The 20,000-nt window shown below is 46.4% G+C and overlaps 1 protein-coding gene across 1 annotated transcript in view; it reads right to left on the reverse strand.

Moving 5' to 3' along the window:
• The window catches only part of LOC146185273 (neural cell adhesion molecule 2-like), a 35,116-nt gene that overhangs the window by 5,848 nt on the left and 9,268 nt on the right, over positions 1–20,000 (reverse strand). Inside the window, exons 4-8 of the mRNA XM_084607787.1 lie at positions 19,864–20,000; positions 15,484–15,801; positions 4,072–4,326; positions 831–1,115; positions 108–443 (exon numbers count right to left, since the gene is read on the reverse strand). The exon at positions 19,864–20,000 is cut by the window's right edge and continues 70 nt beyond it. Coding sequence (XP_084463913.1) covers positions 108–443; positions 831–1,115; positions 4,072–4,326; positions 15,484–15,801; positions 19,864–20,000 — 1,331 coding nt within the window. The remainder of the gene's footprint in view (positions 1–107; positions 444–830; positions 1,116–4,071; positions 4,327–15,483; positions 15,802–19,863) is intronic.

A 20,000-nucleotide genomic window follows, 5' to 3' on the forward strand; every position in this document is an offset into this window, starting at 1 on the left:
TACGCGCACACTGAGAACCAACATTTCTGCAAATCAGCAGACATGTGTTAGTGGTTGGATGCATGGAGCCAAGCGTTTTGAAATAAAAGAAAGCTAAAGGCGCTCACCGACACTGACTGGACCTTGTGTGCCACGCACCAGTTGTGTATCTTCCATGAAGCGCACTTCAGCGGTGCTACTGTGCCCTTGAGAGTTGGTGGCGTAGATGCGTACTATTATGGGACCGGTTTGAGAAATACTAGCAAATACAAATCGAGGCCATCGCATTTCGCTAGCCTTGCGCAGTGGTAGCAGCGGAAGGGTTGAGGTAGCGACTCCTCCGTAATACAGCTCAGCATTGAAGGTCACAGGCAGGCCGCCCGTAGAACCAGGCAGACACCTCACCACGATGTCATTCTGCCTTTCACGCTTGGCAGTGCAGTTGTGCGGGATGCCTGGCAGGGCTGAAAGAGAAAACGTGAAAACTTTTGTGAACCTGTCAGTATTGGCTGGCACTACAGTATCGTTTATAGTGTAGCCGATTAGGAGAGTTTGTCGTTCATATTAAATACTGTAGCGCACGTGCTGTCTCCTTTATGTCAATTGTGTTTTCAGGCGCTACAATCTTCACCATTAGTAGCGTTTTCTCACTTATAGGCAGGGGCTGTAGCCAATCCTGCCCGAACCATTTGGAGTAGGTCGGGGACAGGCAGGACCTAAAGCTATACATTTTGAGTAGCATTATAGTATACAGGATTAAGTGCTGAGCTGACGCTTTACTAAGGTTTGGCACTCCTCAGTTACATGTGCTGAAAATGTTTAGCGAACGTGCACTAGGAGTTCAGACATACCGGGCTCTACGATGCGGAACACGCAAGGCTCCTCTTGCTTGCCCACGATGTTGGATGCCCAGCAGAGGAGCAAGCCGTACTCTAGCTCCCTGCTGGCTACAGCTCGAGCTAGTGCCCGAGTTCCGTTCACAGCCAGGCTATCAATGCGTCCAACGCGTCTCGTGGTATTGGCCAGCCACTCGAATTGCAGCTCGTTGTCGGGGTTGGCACGCACCTCACAAGCGACCCGAAGCTCCGGAGCAGCTGCGTATTCTGCGGTCTCACCCTCAGCGCACTCCGGCGCGTCTGTAAAAAGGTGAGGTTAAATGGGCCTGAAGTGCTGACGAAAGTAGATTCGAAAGACCAAGTTTGTAAACTGGGGTTCTCATAGATTTTAGTTACCATGGAGAACAAAGATGAGAAAACAGTGTGAACAAGCTGAACATGACCGCGCTGTTATTTCCTTCTCTTCCCCCAGATCTCACTTGCAGAATTTAGATATTATTAAATTTAATTTTGGAAATGTCCATCAGAAGGGGCCAGCTTGTGGTTGCATCATATGACATCATAATACCGTGAGCATCAAATATTCCATAAGCTATATAAGTATCGTATTTTTATGAACACGACAAACAAAATCCTCAAGTTGGCTTGTGTTTGGGGATTTTTGTATAATATTGGTAACACACGACGAAAACGCGTTGAAATGGGAAAACGACACACATGTAGTGCTCCCCTCTACCCCCCGCCCTTCAAAGAAAGAAACCAAAATCGACCAGAAGACAGCACAGTAGTTATTAGTCCTCCTAGCTTTAGCTGATAGAAGCTAGCTCTTCAGAAGGTTAGTCCTGCCACGTGACCTGGCAGCCTGCACACCGGGTGAGAACTGTGCCTGAAAGCGTGGGAGTTACGGGCAGGAGGCATTTGCCGCAACGCTTCAGGTCTGGCTACGATTTCGTCAAAGTTCGCACTAATTATTTCTCGTGACAGGCACCACGCTAAAATCCTCGCAACCTAAGCCTCCCTTTTCGTCCTCGATTCCTAGCACAAGCACCTCACTAACGAAGTAAAAGCTGCGCTATCCAAAGCTAGCAAAGTCTTCACGAGAATACCTAAGGGCAGGATGGGCCAGCTACAGCATCTTGACGTCAGCATCAGCAAGCCTTTTAACGATCGGCGGCGACAGATAGGCTGGCTCATTGAAACGCACTAGCTAATCTCAACAGAGGCCATCAAGCGTGCGTCGCTATAGTAAATGTAGCCAACTGGACTGGTGCAGACTGGGATGATATCCCAAAAGGCTTGGTCGCCCATTCTATCAGAAAGTGCTCCGCGTCCAGTGCACTTGATCGAACAGAAGGGTAAATGCTTGGTCTTGTTTGTACATTATTGAAGGGAACGAAATGTAGCTCTCCAAGACAAGGACGCACTGTGTGTGTGCCTTTCTCCGTCCTTGTCTTGGTGCGCTACATTTTGCTTCTTTCATCCGACGGAACAGAAATTTTTGTACTGTATCAGGAGGTCAGTGGCTACGAAGCTTGCGACGGCGATGACGTGAGAGTGGGGCGGGCTCTTGGCAAAGAAATAGCGATCGTTTTCCAGGCGCCGTTATTCTCGATTTTCGAAGGTTTAGAACTGCTTATATTTGAGGAAAGCTTTTTTTTCCCTCTAAGCAATCAACTTTCGTGCGTCGGCTTAGAAGCGAGGTTGTTCTAGATTCGACAAAATACAGTAAGTGCAAAGAAAGAGCACGCGTAGTGGCGATGAATTTCTCTGTGATTTCTAACAAGATAATAAATGTATAAGAAGTGGTCGGCGGTGTACTTTGCAGACACAGATACGCAGCAAGCGCAGTACAACATCAAGGAAGTCTCGGAACGTAAAGAATACAGAAATGCGTAATAAGAACTATTTTGCCTGCATTTTCTTCGCAAGATCGGACGCGCACTTTTATACTGAGGCACCACTGAAATGGATAGTCATGTCTACATTTCGATACATCTTTTTGTTATTTTTGTGAGGGGAGGAGGGGGGTTTAAGTGTTCAGTTACAGCATATAGAAAACGGTTAAAGTGTACCGTCGATGATAAAGCTTGTGTACACTCTTGTCGACATGGCGGGCTAAAAAACGTAGGATCAACGAGACTTCCGAACGCACATTTACCACTCTTTGCCGAGTACAAATAGGGGTCCTTGAGCTGGCAAGGACTGCACATTATGCAAACCCTTTAACATGTTCTCCTTAATGCCGAGAGGTATTTAATCTAGGGGGTACATAATAGCAATGGGCATAACTGAAAAAAAAAAATCCGGTACAGTTGGCGTTAACCGTCGGATCCTGTGTTTGTCTTTCTCTTTGGCATAAAAGTTTCTGTTCACTCCGTCTTCGTAACAGTAGCAGGAGAGCTCGCACTGTTATCTGCATGCATGCATAGGAACAGTGGCACTATCGCTTATAATGTGTCTTTGTGCTATTTCAGTTCACCTTGCTCGGAGCGGAACAATCGGTGCTAGATCAAAGCACACCAAAAGATGATACGAATGCTTGAAGCATTTGTCGTACGTATGCAAATAAAGAGCTTTGTATGGTGCCTGTGGCCTGGAAATACGTTACATCACTTAGCGTTGCTCTTTTTACTCTGTTCTGATTAACTAAGCACCTTTGTGAGGTCTGCAGATCACCGTTAAGACGAAACCAGAAATAAATTAAATAGCTGCTATTTGGAGCAAAGACTAAAAGAGAAGGTGTGGGATGGTAGTCGCTACCCCACGAATATGCCGGCCATCTCAAAAATGTTCTCCAAGCGCCGCATCAGACGAGGAGTACGTTTGAAGAGAATGTAAATAACCGATGGTCGCTTAGGGCAACAAACTGGATTTCAAGGGAAGAAAAGCGTAGCAGGGCGGATGACGTTAAGAAGTTCGCAGGAGTCAAGTGGATGCAGCTAGCACAGAACCGGGTTAATTGGAGAAATATGGGAGAGGCCTTCGCCCTGCTTTGGGTATATTCAGACTGATGATGATGATGTAGTACAATCTCTCACCGCTGCATTTTGTTTATTTTATGTAATTTAACTTAGCGTAATTATTGTCACAGAGGCATCCTGGGTAACCAAATTCTTCCCTCCTCCTCCTCAGCATTTTCAGCACCACCCCACTACCAATGTCCTAGTGCCGTCCTTGGCTACGTGAGAGGATCATTTCTTTAAACTGAACGCCACTTTCCCTCCACTGTTATTTGAGAAAGCTCACAGCTACCTACAAAGGACGGACAAGTAGACTTGGCTGCTAAAGCCTTCGCCGTGCTCGTTGGAGGCCAGGCATTCGTACAGGCCATCGTGCTCCTTTGTCACGGGACCCAGGACCACAGCTGCTCCCCGCCACGGCAGCAGTTGACCGTCGTGACGCCACCAGACGTCGGTCACTCCAGGGTTGGCTTTCCAGTCACAACGCAAGGTGACATTTTCACCGATGCGTGGCCGCAGGTTGGTTGCGACCAGCGACATCTGTGGTGCGTCTGCAGAAAAACGCAGGAAAGTCGACAGGCTCTTAGAAAAACAAGGAACATTTGGCACTGTGCATCCCCTGGACTTTGCAAAGTTGTTATAACGACAGCCGTGCGATAGAAACTATAATTATCAGTGACCAACTAGTCAGCCACCCAGGAATGGAACATTTTAAGGAACAAAATCTCAGGCACCAGAACGTTCAAAATGCATTAAAAAGAAGGTATAAATATGTCGCTGGTGCGTGATAGCGCTGCTGCACGATGGTGTCTGCTGCGTGATACCGGGACATAGCAGGCGCGTTTGAGAAAGAAAAAATCTGTTCCGTTGTAATCAGTAACTAAATTCGCTTCAGGCCTGGCATCTCGACTTCCGACATACTCTGGAGTCAGGATGATTCAAAACGACGCATTTCCTCACAAAATAACGAAGAAGCGACTGCATGCGACCCTGACATTAGACCTGGGCAAGGAATTTAGGGAACTACAAGAAGCGGAGATGTAAATGGCCACCAATGGCTCGCCACTACGAGCAGTGTTCTCCTTTTTGCTCTTTAACGTAGCAGTGGGATCCAAGCCCAGTGTAAAATTTCGCACGTAACATACGTGCAATATGCAGATGATATTATTATCTGGACCAATACGGGCACCAAGCAACAAGTAGAAAAACACTACAAAAGGCTTGCACATACCGTTCTCTCATACGCCACCGACATCTGGCTAAAGTGCTCCCCAGTAAAGCCTAAATTCCTTGCAGTGGAAGTCAAATTATGCGCTTCAAGTGATCAATGCACAGATATTAATACAAGGAAGGTCTTAAACATCAAACTGGCAGGAAACGACATCGCTGAAGTGGATAGCCTCAAGGTCCTTGGCTTCACCTTTCACAAAGATGGTGCAGGTCAAGATGACATCAAAGCCATTCGGGCCACAAGTACTACTGCTGGTCAGAAGAGTCTCTAATAAGCATAGAGGAAAGAAGGAGAAATATATATGCCAAGTAGTGTAAGCCTTGATGATCAGTAACATTTGCAACCTGAATGTTTTAATTATTGCTACCTTTTGAACTGTTTACAAAGCAACTCTAGGGCTTCCCACATACACGAAAACTAAAAATCTATCCGAACCGGGCATATACAACACATTGAAAGGGTCGATAAAGACGCATAACAAAGTGCAAATATTAAAGCTCGCAGCTTCAGTACTGGTGGCATGGTACTATACTGACTAGGGATAGAGCCGGTGTATGACTCTAGCTGCAAGGAGATGCTGCCGATCGTAATCAAAGAGAATATCAATTCCCGTCCCTCCATAAAAAAAAAAGAAAAAAAAAACATGACAATGAAAACCCATGCAGCTAAAAGAGCGAACCGTGTTCAAAGAATAGAAGGTAAATAATGTAGCGAGCCGGCTGCAGTCTGTGTCTACGCGGCCAGAGCAAAGGAAGACAAATATTTCACCACCGTGGTGGCGCAAGCGACAGAAGACGAGCTCAGATTCCTTCCGGAAATGACAATCCCCTCGGCAACAGATGCCGAAGAAGTAGCTGTTGCCTTAGCTCTCAAGGATGGTAGCTTAGGTAGCAAGGACATAATGATTAGCGACACCAAGATTGCTATGAAAAGTTACAAGAAAGGCCTAATTTGCTCTGCAGCAGCAGGACTAATCAAAAACAGCCAAAGCGGAAGCCAGTAGAAATTATTTGAGTCTCTCCACACGAGGAAATTGCGGGAAACGAGAAGGCGAATCGATATGCACAAGCTCTATAAAAATAGGGAGGGATTGGGGAGTATCTTGGAGTCCCCAGACAATGAAATTTATACATAGAAATTACACAAAGTTCAGCAATCATCTCTGGGACGCTCGCAAACCTCACCTTCACAAGCCTAAATTCCACTCATTTGAGGTAAAGAAAGCCGCACGTATATCTTTATTTTCCATGTTCCAAAGAAACTCACAAAAAAAAAATCACGTGACTGGCACAGTCGAGCGCCATGATTATGCTGCTTTCCACCGTGGTTTCACTGAACAAAATCAGCTGCGGCTTGGCTCCATGGCCCGTTGCAGCGGCAGGACGATATGTCCGCGATGGTTTCTTCGTCCGCTCAGCCATACGGTGCACGTGATGGTGCAAGTTGCAGGGAGCTCGCCGCGCTGGTTAAAGCCATCCCCAACATGTCAGCCTATACAGCTGGAACTGCGTCGTTGAACCACGGCCCCAGCTGGTTTCGTTCTCTCGAACCACAGTGGAGAGCACCACAATCACGGCACGCGAAGGCGCTTGTCACGTGATAGTTTTTGTGTTTCGCGGGCTTTCTTTGCAGCTCGAAAAAAAAAAAAAGATATACGTGAGACTTTCTTGATCGGAAATAAATGGAACGGGCGTTTCTGAAAGTGGTCTTCAATTTAGCAAATCGCATTTATTGGCTAAAAGCAATATTTGAATAATTAGAAAAGTATCGTAATTACTATTTAGCAAAACAAAAGATTGCCAGTTGTGCGCCAGACGGCTGACGGCTGTATGCAAGTGGTTCACTTGGTCTACATCACGTTTTATTTTGTAACCCTTGGCTAAAGTTAGCTTGAACAGGCTTAAGGAACAGGAAAAGGTAATTTTCTCTCTTTGTATCTTTAACATTCAGTTTTTTTTTGGGGCAAATATGTTATCAAGTTTGAACAACATCGAGTACATGAACCCTCCGCATTATATCTTTTATCTTATTTTGTCCCCCTGAATCTAGAAAAGTAGCGCTTGAAGACGAAAAACCAGGCGCACTCCTGCCGCACCAACTGAAGTGAGCGGCCAAGGATGGTTTGGAGGATTAAGTCCGCCGCGCCCCTAGCGGCGGCAGAGAGCGCAACTCTCTTAGGACAGCGCCCGCTGTATTCTCGATCAGTGCGCATGTCGTTCGAAAGCGCGCACCGCCGCTGCTCAAATTCGACCGCTGCATGTATTAGCGCATCCTTAACCATTTCTTAGCTCTAAAAGGACGGAACAAAACAACCACCGGGAAAGTATAATACAAAGGCTTCTAAACATATTTAGCGCCACTAACATATAAACTGGACAAACTTGAGCATCAAAGCGTCTTCTCTTTGGACATTTGCTAACGCATGCAAGAGCTTATGCTGTCCTTTGCATAGACGCGCGCAAGGTGGTTGAGAAAGCAATGTGGCGAGGCCGACAAAAAGACGTTTGGAGACTTCTTTCTTTCCTCCTTCAGAAAGGGCGATCGAACGCATGAATCTCCGTGCATTACACGTCGCCAGGCACATCAGAAGTCGCGATTGTGCAACTCCGAATCCATTTGTTACAAGAAAAGCGCCGAACCAATAGCTATAGCTCCATCTTTCTGAATAACCGGTCGGAGGCTTCCCGGCAAAATGCACGCCTGCAAGTAGCAAATATGAAATCTCAGAACCCATGAAATGCCAACGTGGAAGCTATACTAATTTAATTTATTCCGCATTCAGATATTTGCATCCGAACAATGCACATTTGAATATGTTAATATCCGAGTAACCAGCTGTCGGTCTGTCGGTGTTTTCTTCTAGGTGTTCAAAACGCATGTTGATTCCCAAAACAGCAAATAGTGTTCTCTGTATTGCCGCCTTCCTCATTTCCGTCGTCTCCCCTCAACTGGGTTAACCACTTTTGAATATTAACTCATACGCTCAGAATGTATGCGACTTAACGAGAAAACTGAAAACTTCGCGTGCAACCTCTGATCTCAAGAAGCGACCTTTCACTGGGAGAGTCTGCCCATCTTTTGCTGACTAAAACAATTTCTTTGCTATTTTGTTGTTGCTCATACTTGCCTCCGAAGTTGAGGCATTTTAGTGGATACCTTTGGTTGGAGTTTATTGCAGTCAACATGGAATTTTATAAGCAAACTAGATAAACACTTATCTCAGTCTAAGCTTACTTTGCTAACTTTCAGTAAGTGTATATTTAAAACATTTCATAAATGCCAATCGTCGTTTTGATTTAGCGCATTTATACTCCTAAATCATTTTTATTCAAATTTGTGTGCAGCGTTTGATCAGTCCGTGCAACCTGGCATGATTTTCGTTGGATTTGATAGAAGTCGCTCCGAGGTCCGAGGAGGTCAGAGCCAGGCACGAAATTTCCCCCCACATACTGGCCGTAGCCATTAAGATATATTATGGATGTGCTATTTTATTTTGGCGAGACGTCAAGGCGACAGCATCGGACGGAAGCGGCAAGGGGCATTAACAGAAACCGCAAAGCAGCTTGCGCCGTCGTCGATGGTACGCTTCCTGCTTGCCGCCGTAGCCGATACCATCACCTTGCTACAAATTCAGTGGTGAAGCATTGTAGCGAATAAACCAAATTCCTGATGGCTTGTCACGTACACTTGAAGCGTCATCGAACAGGGACCAATGCCATTGGATCAACTGCGTAAGAAGTGGAAAATTGTTAATGGCTCCGTATAGATTATGGCTCTATACTTCCCCTAAGTAATGTTCAAGCCACAATGAGAATGTACTGGTAGCACCCTTTCATGAATGCGCAGCGTCAACAAAGGTAACTTTCGTATATAAAATTAGATTGTGTTCAGCTTTTTGCACAGCTAACATTAAATGCTATAAGATGCGGCAGTGATGCACAGTTACGAGGATAGTGCTAGCAAGAACGTCGGACGCCCTCAAAATAGTATGTGTGTTCTTTAATTCGACTGTACAGTCTATACACAACAAAGCTATCATTCCAGTGCTGCAAAACGGAATTGGCTTGAGTGGTTTATGTGTTTTTATATGCTTGAAGATAACCGCAGTTAATTGAAATATCACGAAGTAATATATAAGCATGCCAAAAATCCACAGCCTTGATGAGAGTCTGCGCAGGGGATATTAGATTTCATTTGACCTCAAGGGCACCAAGTTTGCTTGTACTGAAATAAATAAACTCGTATCGCTTCAATCAGCGAATGGCTACGACGAAATACTGCAAGAATAATTGAAAATACACCCTCGCCTGTTTCCAAGAGTACGTTTCTTCACATTCGGATGTGCTAATTCGCTTCGGACGTTTTGGCTTTCTTTTCGAGCAAACATCAGGCAGGGACACGGCTGCTGTATTTCGTAGCAGCTCTGGGCAATGCCCCAAGTCCCACAACCGCGACGAAATGCAAACAAGCGATCAGTGGCAAACGCAGTCAAAACGTACCACCCAAACCACAACAAAACATTCCCGGACAACAACAACAACAACAAAGACTCCGCAATTGAAAACCCTCAAGCGATATTCGCAGTGGAATTCAGGCAGCCGATGTCACGACCGTGCCAAAAGTCCTATTTCTTGGTGCGAACATCCAGAAATGTCTACCTGGATCGCTTTGACGCAACGGGGGTGCATATGCCTTAGAGCTGTGTCCAACGTCAATTTATGCGTGCATCGCTTGACGTGCAATTTCTTTCATAATTTGGACATTCTGTATTTTGTGTTACTTTTTTTAAAGATGGTGGTGGGACGACTAAGAATAGGACTCTGTTGGTCCCGCCCTGCAATATGCTTCTTATAGTGACGCCTCAGACGCAAGGCGTAAAACGCCATGGGGCATGCATTATACTTGCTTGCCACGTTGTTATGACGGCTTTCTTCTTTGCACGTCAAGTTGATGGATTGAGCAATATGAAAAAGCATAACGTTTTTTCCATAAAGCCTTCGGCAAAGCTTTCTATTGCATGCACTATGCCAACATGCGTTTCGCTGATAGCGAACGCCTTGCTCGCTTGAAGCGCTCTGTAAGGGCGCTGTACAGGTTAGTAGTATAGCGTGAGTTTAAAGGAATAATAACGCGATCGTTTCTGTAGTATACTATAAGATTCCCGAGCAAGATTCATGAAACTTCTGGCGGCACTATATCCTGCTGCGCACTGTGCTGATGTGTGTCGGCTCTGTAGCTTTAGCTTCACATGAATTCTAAAAGTACTCGCTTGATATCAGTTGGAAAGATCTCATGCTTTGTTTTTTAATCTTAGTTCAGCTTAGCTGGGGCACGCAGTATATTATACACTCGGTCTAGATTTATAAAATGGAGGGGGGAATGAGAAGTGATTTATTTTTATTGTAAGTTTGAGCTGAATGAAGTAAATAAGCCTACCGCATATATATATATATATATATATATATATATATATATATATATATATATATATATATATATATATATATATATATATATATATATATATATATATTAATTTCCGCAGCCTGAATCTCATAAGAGAGCACTTGAAGACGAGAAAGCAGGTGCGCACCGGTACCTGGCATAGAAGCTAGCGGCCAAAGAGGGGTTAGGAGGCGTATGTGCGCAATTTGCTTACAAGAGCTCCCACTGTATTCGCACTCACGGCGCAGGCCGTACGAGAGCGCGCGTGGCCGCTGCATACTTCCTGCCGTGATTCAGTTTACGCAGCCAAGTGACATCCCCAATTGTCCGCATGCAGTTCTCATTCGAAAATATATATATCAAAGTCGTTCAGTCAAAGATCAGGTAATATGTTCTCCTTATTTCCTAAAGTGCACGACTCATGGTTAAACCCTTACTGAAAAACCAATCTTTTGTTGTACTTTTTAAGGTCAACCGTAAGTAAACAAAAATTCTGTTTGGGCTAGATGGTGCATAGCTTATTTTGAAATGAATACAAGCGCATAACAACACGCGTCTGTCCTGTGTGTTTCATTTCTTGTGTTAGCGCCCATCCTGTGTGTTTCCTTTATTGTGTGCGTGTTCTTGTGCGCTTGTATTCATTTCAAAATAAGTTAACTGTAAGGTTAAGCGTAAGGTTAACCTGACAGCCGTGAGGTCGCACAAAAGTTGCTTTTTCTGCGGGCACCTTACTTCCTACATAGTATGAGAAAAAAACGCATTCCTTAATCGGTAAAAATGTAATGAAAAAGCTGCAGAAGCGCCGACCTTATAATAGACAACCACTCTTCATCTCGCAAGTCCGTTAGCTACCATTACGGAGTGAGCGCGTTGTCTGCTGATTTTGTTCCATCCTTTTTTCAATGCAGTGAATCTGATTCTGCCAGTCACTTTCAATTAGTGTTCGAGCGACGGATAGTAAGAGTTTCGCCTACGTGCACTTTTGTGAATATTGACATATTGGAGACATATCACCATTAAACTCGTTTTTTCTTACTTCCGCACGTGTACCTCACTCGTTTTCTGTGGTTGTCGTCGAGCCAGGGCTATCATTGATCCCCTGGACGTTTTTTTAACACGAGGGGGAATATCTAGTCTTGTCGCACTTTTGGTGAGTCTCAACGTAACATGTCTTCCTTTTCTGAGCCACGCGCTTTGCCCATGGGCAGCCATCGTTCATTACCGTCCAACACATGATACCAGAACTCAGTTACAAAGCATGTGCAGCCCTTCGGCCACAGTTTTGACGAGCGGGTATACATTAAAGCTAGGCTATAGCGCACCAAAAACACGATTTTAGAACGAAATTGTCCACGCGTTTCAAAGGCTAGCAGTTAGCCGTTCCGTTTCGCCCGCAGAGGATGGGTAGGGCGGCAGCTCCGTGATCGTGCAGCAGCGGCATACAAGAAACATCCTCAGTTCAAAGGACGTAAAAAGTGCACGTCGCGAGCGCCACCGCTCAAACCTGGCTATGTATATGAGCGAAAATTGTGAAGAAATAGCAGGACTTCACCTCTACACGCCAGATCTAATCTGCTCTTGGAATTTCGCCGAGTTCTTAGATTACTTTTTACAACCGCACAATTTGGATGTACACTTATGTACACTTTGAAGCTTTGTGCGGATCAAGGGACAGCGTATATAATATGCACTGCTATGTGACCGCATCAGGCATCTTTAGATATTTCATACATACGTGAGCAAAAGCAAAACAATGGTATTGTTTGTTGCGCGGTTGCGTCTTTAGGTATCTGTGCTAGCCGGCTATTTCTCGAATAACGTTTTTGCTGTGTTGGAGACCTTATACGCACTCTTTATACTGCACATCTTCGCGTGAGCTTGCATTGATAGCTCTAAAGTCTGATGCTTAGCTCATTTATCTCTTGAAGAGGGGGAGGGAAAACAGCAGCCTCAGAGATAAAGAAGAGGTGGCAGGAATACACAGTAGAACTGTACAAGAAGGACCCGAATGTGGAAACCCAGCATAAGACGGTTGTGATTACTGATCTCGAGCCGGGCATCTTGAAGAGTGAAGTTGAATGGGCCTTAGCCAGTCTTGCTAAGAAGAAAGCCAGCGGAAGTGATGGCATTCCAGCTGAGTTGCTTCAAAACCTCAACCATGACGCTGTTAGCATTCTGCATGCATTATGTCAGAAGATTTGAACAACCCTCCAGTGGCCACAGGATTGGAGGAGGTCAGTTTACATCCCCATTCCAAAGAAAGGCAGTGCCAAAGATTGTTCCAACTACCGCACGATCGCGCTTATTTCGCATGCTAGCAAGGTGATGTTGAAAATCCTCCAAGGTAGGCTGCAGCAGTATGTGGATCGGGAGCTTCCGGACGTGCAAGCTGGGTTTCGCAAGGGCAGAGGAACTAGAGACCAAATTGCCAACCTCCGCTGGATCATGGAAAAAGCAAGAGAGTTCCAGAAACCCATCTACTTCTGCTTTATTGATTATGCGAAAGCGTTTGACTGCGTAGATCACAGCAGATTGTGGCAAGCTCTCCAAGAGATGGGAGTTCCAACTCACCTCATCTGTCTCCTCAGGAACCTGTATGAAGGACAAGAGGCCACAGTCAGAACTGGGCATGGTCTTACCGATTGGTTTCCGATTGAGAAAGGAGTGAGGCAAGGCTGCATACTGTCGCCCTGCCTATTTAACCTATATGCAGAGTGCATCATGAGGAAGGCCGGTCTGGACGAGTCTTCATATGAACTGAAGATTGTTGGAAAACGTATCAACAACCTTAGATATGCGGATGATACCACTTTAATGGCAGAAAGTGAAGTGGAACTCAAGAGACTTCTGATGCGCGTACAAGAAGAGAGTGAGAAGTTTGGGCTTAAACTGAACATCAAAAAGACAAAGATCATGGCGTCTTGCCCTATCAAGTCCTGGAGCATCAATGGACAAGAAGTGGAAGCTGTGACAGATTTTCTCTTCTTGGGCTCCAAGATTACCTCGGAAGGAGACTGCAGCCATGAAATTAGGAGACGCCTGCTTCTGGGAAAGAGAGCAATGGTTAGCCTTGACCGCCTAGTAAAGAGCAGAGACATTAGTCTGCCAACCAAGATACGTATAACTCGTGCTATGGTCTTTCCAGTTGTGATGTATGGATGCGAGAGTTGGACTGTGAAAAAGGCTGACCGCCGAAGAATTGACGCGTTTGAATTGTGGTGCTGGCGAAGACTCTTGAGAGTTCCTTGGACTGCCAGAAGATCAAATCAGTCGATACAGTCGACCATAAACCCTGACTGCTCATTGGAGGGTCAAATTCTAAAGTTAAAACTCAGCTACTTTGGTCATCTGATGAGAAGAGAGGAGTCGCTGGAGAAAGATTTGATGTTGGGAAAGGTTGAGGGTCGCCGTAGAAGGGGTAGGCAGCGAACGCGATGGTTAGATGGCATCCTCGAGGCACTGCAGATGAAGTTATGTGATGTTAGGAAGATAGTGAGAGACCGGAAAGCGTGGTGTGAAATGGTCCATAGGGTCACGAAGAGTCGGACACGACTGAACGACTGAACTGAACTGAGGGGTCGAAAGAGCACAAGCTGTTGTACGGTTACAGCTTATATAGTATAGATGATTCCGCCATAAAGGCTGATTTTAGGCTTACCTTTGTACTGTGGCGAAAAATCCTATTGGACCCCCCACACTGATTTTCGCATTTACAGGTGCGCAAATAACCTTTCCCTACCGAGAAACTACGACAAAGGTGAAGTTGCTCGCTTCCTTTAGGCGCGGCTTAACGCTTTTGGACGCACACAGCTCACGGAGGGAAGTGTAGATGCGATCCTTTCAGTCATGGGCAGCAAAATAGGGATGCCAAGAAAGCCGGTTCCCCAGTGTCCCGTGTATTCGAAAATCTGCTGTGTGCAAACGTGCTCGTATCATTTACTGAATGTCGATTGAGTGGTGGCTTTGTTTTTCTGTCTTGCGGCGGCGCCTTGAAGTTTTAACTATGTTCAGAAACTTTCAGGGGTATTTCGGTCATAAGGAGCACCGTAGTTATTCACTGTAATGCTCACAAGCGATTACTGCAGCCTGAAAATGCTTGATGAAGTCTGTACCTAATGTTTCAGTTGCAGAGTGAAGATGAAACAAGCGCGAATCAGGACAGCAGTCTTGCCTTTTTGCTATTTCGCGCTTGCGCCAAAGCAGTGTCTGGACAAAATGAGATGAAAAGAATTGCCGACGATTACGTTCCTTGCTAATGCGAAATTTGAGCGCAGCTTGTCAGCTGTTTCACCTTCTCGATAGATTGAAGCAAAGATTTCGAACAAGGCACGTATGTAAAATTACAGACAACTTTTGTTTTGATTTTTCACCACACGTATTCCTTCAAGAAACGCTTCACTAACAGTTCTTGGCTGTCATCAAAGAAACTTTGTGGTCGGAGAAATGAAGAGAGCAATTAAGTTATCAGGAGGTTGCGGGAAGCAGCGCGTGGGCCCATAGGAACGTTGCGCAACGAACAGATAACAGCGACTGATCGACTGATGCCGCTGACGCCGCTTGCGAGGGAAGCGAGTGACTACGGGATGCACGCACCGTGACCAGCCGGCGTTTCGGTAACCGGAGAGCACCCTCGTCGCCACGCAGGGAAAGGGAGGGGGGGGGGGGACTCCCTCCTCCTCTTTCTACATGGAGGCGAAGGGGTTCTACGCAGTCACGTTGCCTGACTCGCTAACGGCGTCGGCGGCATCAGTCAGTAGGTGCTAGCGCTGCCTCCGGTGACCCCCCCCCCCCTCCCTTCCTTTCCCCATGTCCTCCGGTTGCTGCGCGCGCTCCTGCCCCCATCGTTCGCCGGTGAGTCTACCCCCCCCTTCTTCCTGCGAGGCTCCGGTTTTCCGAAGCGCCGGCTCGAACTGCGGGAATGAAAGGGCGGCGCAGCTGGTTACGAGGCCGACGACGACGACGCGAAACCCAGGAGCGGGCGCCAAAAGAGCTGCGCTCTTATAATTAGAGTGTGCGTTAACAAGTCACTCACAGTGGACATCGAGTGAGACCGTGTTGCTCAGTTCACTGCCAGGCAAACTGGGGTTGTCAGCGCGGCACGTCAAATTGCCTCCGTCATCTTCAGCCCGCACAGCGAAGCTAACGGAGCTCAGCGTTGACCCAGCTTCCCGCGACAGCAGACGGTCAGGCTGTAGCCGGTAGCCGCTCTTGAACCACGCAACCTGGGCCAGGGGCCGGGCGCCTTTGACCAAGCACCGGGCCTCGACCAACTCCCCGGCGACCAGGGCGGCGCTACCGGATAGTGGCCGGGAAAAGGCTGGCAGCGACACCTCAATCTCGGTTGGCTTCACTGGAACGAAGGTCATACAGACACGGTAATTACGACTAAAACTGCTCATAGCGTGGCCTGTAGATGCGACCCACATCAACGATGTCGTTATTCCACCTAAGATCATCACGCTGTGAAGTCAGGAGCCGTTTTCTCTCTACACGGCAGGGCGCGTCACTAGTATGGCAGAGAGGGGCTTTAGGCAGACACTCCTGGCCTTCGAAATGGTCGCTAACAACATCAGTATGCAGTGTGAAGTACTGCGCAGATTGTGTACTATTGTGAAATGACTTTTAAAAACCATTGGATCGGTGCATACGTCATCTGTGTTGTGGGAACAATATGCAGAAAAAATGAAATAATGTTTCTGTGGTTTATTGGCGGAAAAATAGACGGCGTTTACTGCACATGGTGCACATCATGAGCAATGCCGCGATATTTCTCGGAGGTGTACCGCAAGCTCATGCTTCTTTCTGGGGCGACATAACATCTGTAAGTTGTAGGGTAATAAGTATCACAATCTACACGCGCCAGATTATTTCAGAGGCTGTAGTGTCTGCGGAAATGCGAGAATGACCGTGATATTTTTACAGCTGTTATTCTGTATACTGAATCTTTGTATTGCTGCCGCGTTAGTTAGGCAGAGTATTACAAGGTATCTTTTGAAGCCTATTAGTACACTCATTATGAATTTATTGCACAGAGAGGTAAAGCCAGCGTGGGCATGGCTGCGAACTAACTAACTTTAGGCAATTTAGAACACTGGTGCGATACATGTAGTAACTGATGATTGTGTATAGAAGTAATACACTTGCCAGTAATGAAATTTAGCACGACAGAATTATGCCTATTTTCATGTATTCCTACTGGAAACATCTGCGGGTTATCCCCGGTTGAGTTTCCTTACTTTAAATAGAGCGCAGCCGAACGCAGCTCAATGCCTGATGTGGTGTTTTAGAAACCTGCATAGTCTTCTTTTCAACTCAGGGCGTTGACGGGAAGTAAAATATTATCTGCCTGATTGTCAAGGGATAGCGCGGGCGTCCACATGTAGTTGTAAGTATTGTGGACAGTGCTAAACGGTGAACGTTCTTCTACGCCTGAACCACGACGGTCTCACACATGTGAGTCCTTTAGACAAATATATAGTGCTAAAACAAAGACAATGGCTTCAGGTGCTACTCCACCTTTAATCTATGCGCATCTGAGAATAAATTATTTTGTTCAAAAAGAGCGTTAAGAAATTGATTTTAACAAATAAGAACGCTCAGGCTGGTGGCTTTTCCGACAAATTCAAGCCGATGTAGGCAGTGGGAAGGACACAGTAACGAGCCCGAAGTTTTTGTGCAGTCTGCCAGCTCGTTATCCTGACCCCTGAGCGAGAGAGGCAATGGCGCCTTGCGGCCGGGCGCCAGCGTACTGACAGCCATCGAAACCAGAAACCCCGAAGCCGGCAGTGAAGGAAAGATCACATTACAAAATATGGTGACGCCCATGCCATGATGCTGTTAAGCGCCTGTATACATGCGAAGCGATGCCTTTTACTGCTAGAACGAATGGTTTCAGGTCGTACGATAAGGGGAGAGACTGTTGGAAGATAAAATTACAAGGGTTCAACGCTTCTGAACCAAATATTGAGCGAAAGCATTAGCTTCGGGTGACCGAGCGTTCTTCTTCATCTCCTTTTCTTCTTCCTCAACCCACATATAAAGCCCCGCTTAACCAAGCAGTATGAACGTGCCTTAGTGGCCTATAGAGGTAACGTGAATGCAAGGGTCCTAGCAGGCTGATTCTAACATAACCATCCCATGTGAAACGAGAGACTCAAGTTGGCAGCTCCTGCCAGCCCACATCCTTGTGTCACGTGGTGTGTGACGTCACAGTGTCATGTGGGTAAGACGTGGCTACCGGCCGTGCTACGCTGAAGGCTAGAAACCTAGAGTATAGCATTGCTTTCGCAATAAAAGGGCTTGAATGTTTAACGGGGCAACCCTACACGGTGTTGTGACTCGGCCCCCTCTACCCTCTCTTGTCAGTCTCCACCAAGGCAGTTTCAGTTCACTCAACCAGGAAGGCATTGCGGGACCTTACTATAAAGGGGCATCTTCGCGTACTCACTCCCATGCGACCGCCATGGAAAGAGCAGTGGCGCCCGTGACTACGTCCGGAGACACCAAGTCTGGCATTCTTCCACGCGCTTTGGCTACAGTGTGACCATCACCGTGTGTGTCCTAGCCGCACGTGGTTCGCATTAGTTAGCATCCTGTGTAGCAGAACGGACAATGCAGCCCAGCCATGAAAGTATCGATAACGCCTGCCGGACCGCAGGGAGCAAAGTTGCTGTCAATCATCCGCGCTCCTCTCCTTTTTCGCCGTCGTAGTCTCCACAGGTGTTCTACTTTGGGCGGCTCTTAGAACAAGGCACTCAATCACCCTTGGATCATGAGCTATTAATTAACAAAAGACCAGCAGGTTTTGGTCAATTGTGCGCCAACTTCTGTGCGAGGAGGCGGCCTGAGGAGAGGAGACTTTCGGGAGATTTGTCCTTGTGACTCGGCCAACGAAGGCTATGGAGAGAGGGGCGCCGGAAAGAATGCCAGACCTAGGTCAACCTGAGAAAATGAGCCAAAGATCATCATTGACCCCACCAAAATTCGGCTTCTAAGACCAAGTTGCCGTGACCGGACAGGAAAAGGCGAGAAAATGACAAGATAGACTAAAGTGTCCCGTTCCCGCCAGGAGGAGACTTCTAAGGCGGTTTCTGAGCGGGTCCCAGCAGCCGTCTTAGCTTACAGTTTATTGGTTTTTATAATCCTTCAATGCTGTATTATGTAAATACAGTTTTCTCTTGATTTTCCGGCTTCCTGTCTCCGGCCCATTTTCCTTCCTCAACCGGTTGAGCAGCGATGGCTTTGTACTCGACGCCTGGTGCAACACGCCACTACTACGACCACTCGTAACAACGAGATGAAAATGAGGAGGAGGAGGAGGGGGGGGGGGATGAATAGCGCGAAAGAAAAGAAGGAAGGAAAGTTAGTTTTAGTTGCTTGAGTGGATCACGTTCTTGTAGTTTTTTATGTACAAGAAGTTGTAGACAAGACTTGAGATAAAATATCGAGTAGCAACTCTTCGTGCTTATGTCAGGAACGTTAACTTTACGTTGGTTAAGATTACATTACAGCTCCTGTCACCTTAAAAACCCAACCTGAGTAACTTGTCTTTAACTTCCTTTTAACTTGCCTCATAGAGATTAACTTTAATTATAATAATATTAACATAAGCTCAATTTAAACCATGAAATTCTAGCTGGAATGCGTGGCACCAGGGCTGAAGAGAACTTATTTAAACGTGTTACTCTCCCCCGTCGCCGGAAGAAAAAGCAAGCATGAAACGCTTAGTAGTAACGGGTATAGCGCTATCCGTTTACGGGCGGTGCTAGCTGCATGCTTGCGATCGTTCTCGTTTAGGTGATGCCATACCACATTACACCAAGAAGGTCTGCGATGCCACTTGGGAGGGAGAACCTGCGCCCCTGCCTGGCCACCCCATTTCTTCTGGGTTTACTTTTATAATTGAGCGCAACTCGTCTCAACGCCCAGGAACAATCGCCGCTGCCGGATGATAATCGCCAGAATTTGCTGAATATGAACACTAAAAGCATTTCATTGCTGACACAATATGAAGGACTCCTAAGCCCTGCTGTAAGGAAACGGCGCGACAGCATAATGGGTCCCGTCAGCGGCTCTCTTTTCAGTATCGTTGTTCCGTATGTACACTTTGCTACTTGCTAATCAATAGCGTTTAATTTGTAGCTCTACTACCTTACACAAACTTATTAGCATACAGTCGCAAGTTGCAACATTATATGAAAAGCTGATTGACATACATATATAGCTCCATATTGACCAAGTCATACCAATGTGCCTGGGTGGAGTGGGGCGTGTTCTATTCAAGATGCAAAGGACGTCGGGAGTCAATTCTCACCTCAAAGGAGCTTTATTTAAATGGCAGCTAGGTTATATTATTGTCACGAGGCAAATACAGATGGAATGCTGACACTTGATTTTGAGCGAAAGCACTCACGATTCATCTCCATGATGAAGTGGCTAGTGAGCGGCTCCGTGAGGTTGTTGTTGGAGGCCGAACACTTGATCTCAGACATGAGTTCGTGCCGCTGCATTGGTCCCAACCGCAGTTCGTTGCGCACCACGCTTTGTTGT

The sequence above is a fragment of the Amblyomma maculatum genome, chromosome 6, assembly GCF_055883805.1.
Source record: "Amblyomma maculatum isolate TAMU_Amacu chromosome 6, ASM5588380v1, whole genome shotgun sequence".
Classification (NCBI taxonomy): domain Eukaryota; kingdom Metazoa; phylum Arthropoda; class Arachnida; order Ixodida; family Ixodidae; genus Amblyomma; species Amblyomma maculatum.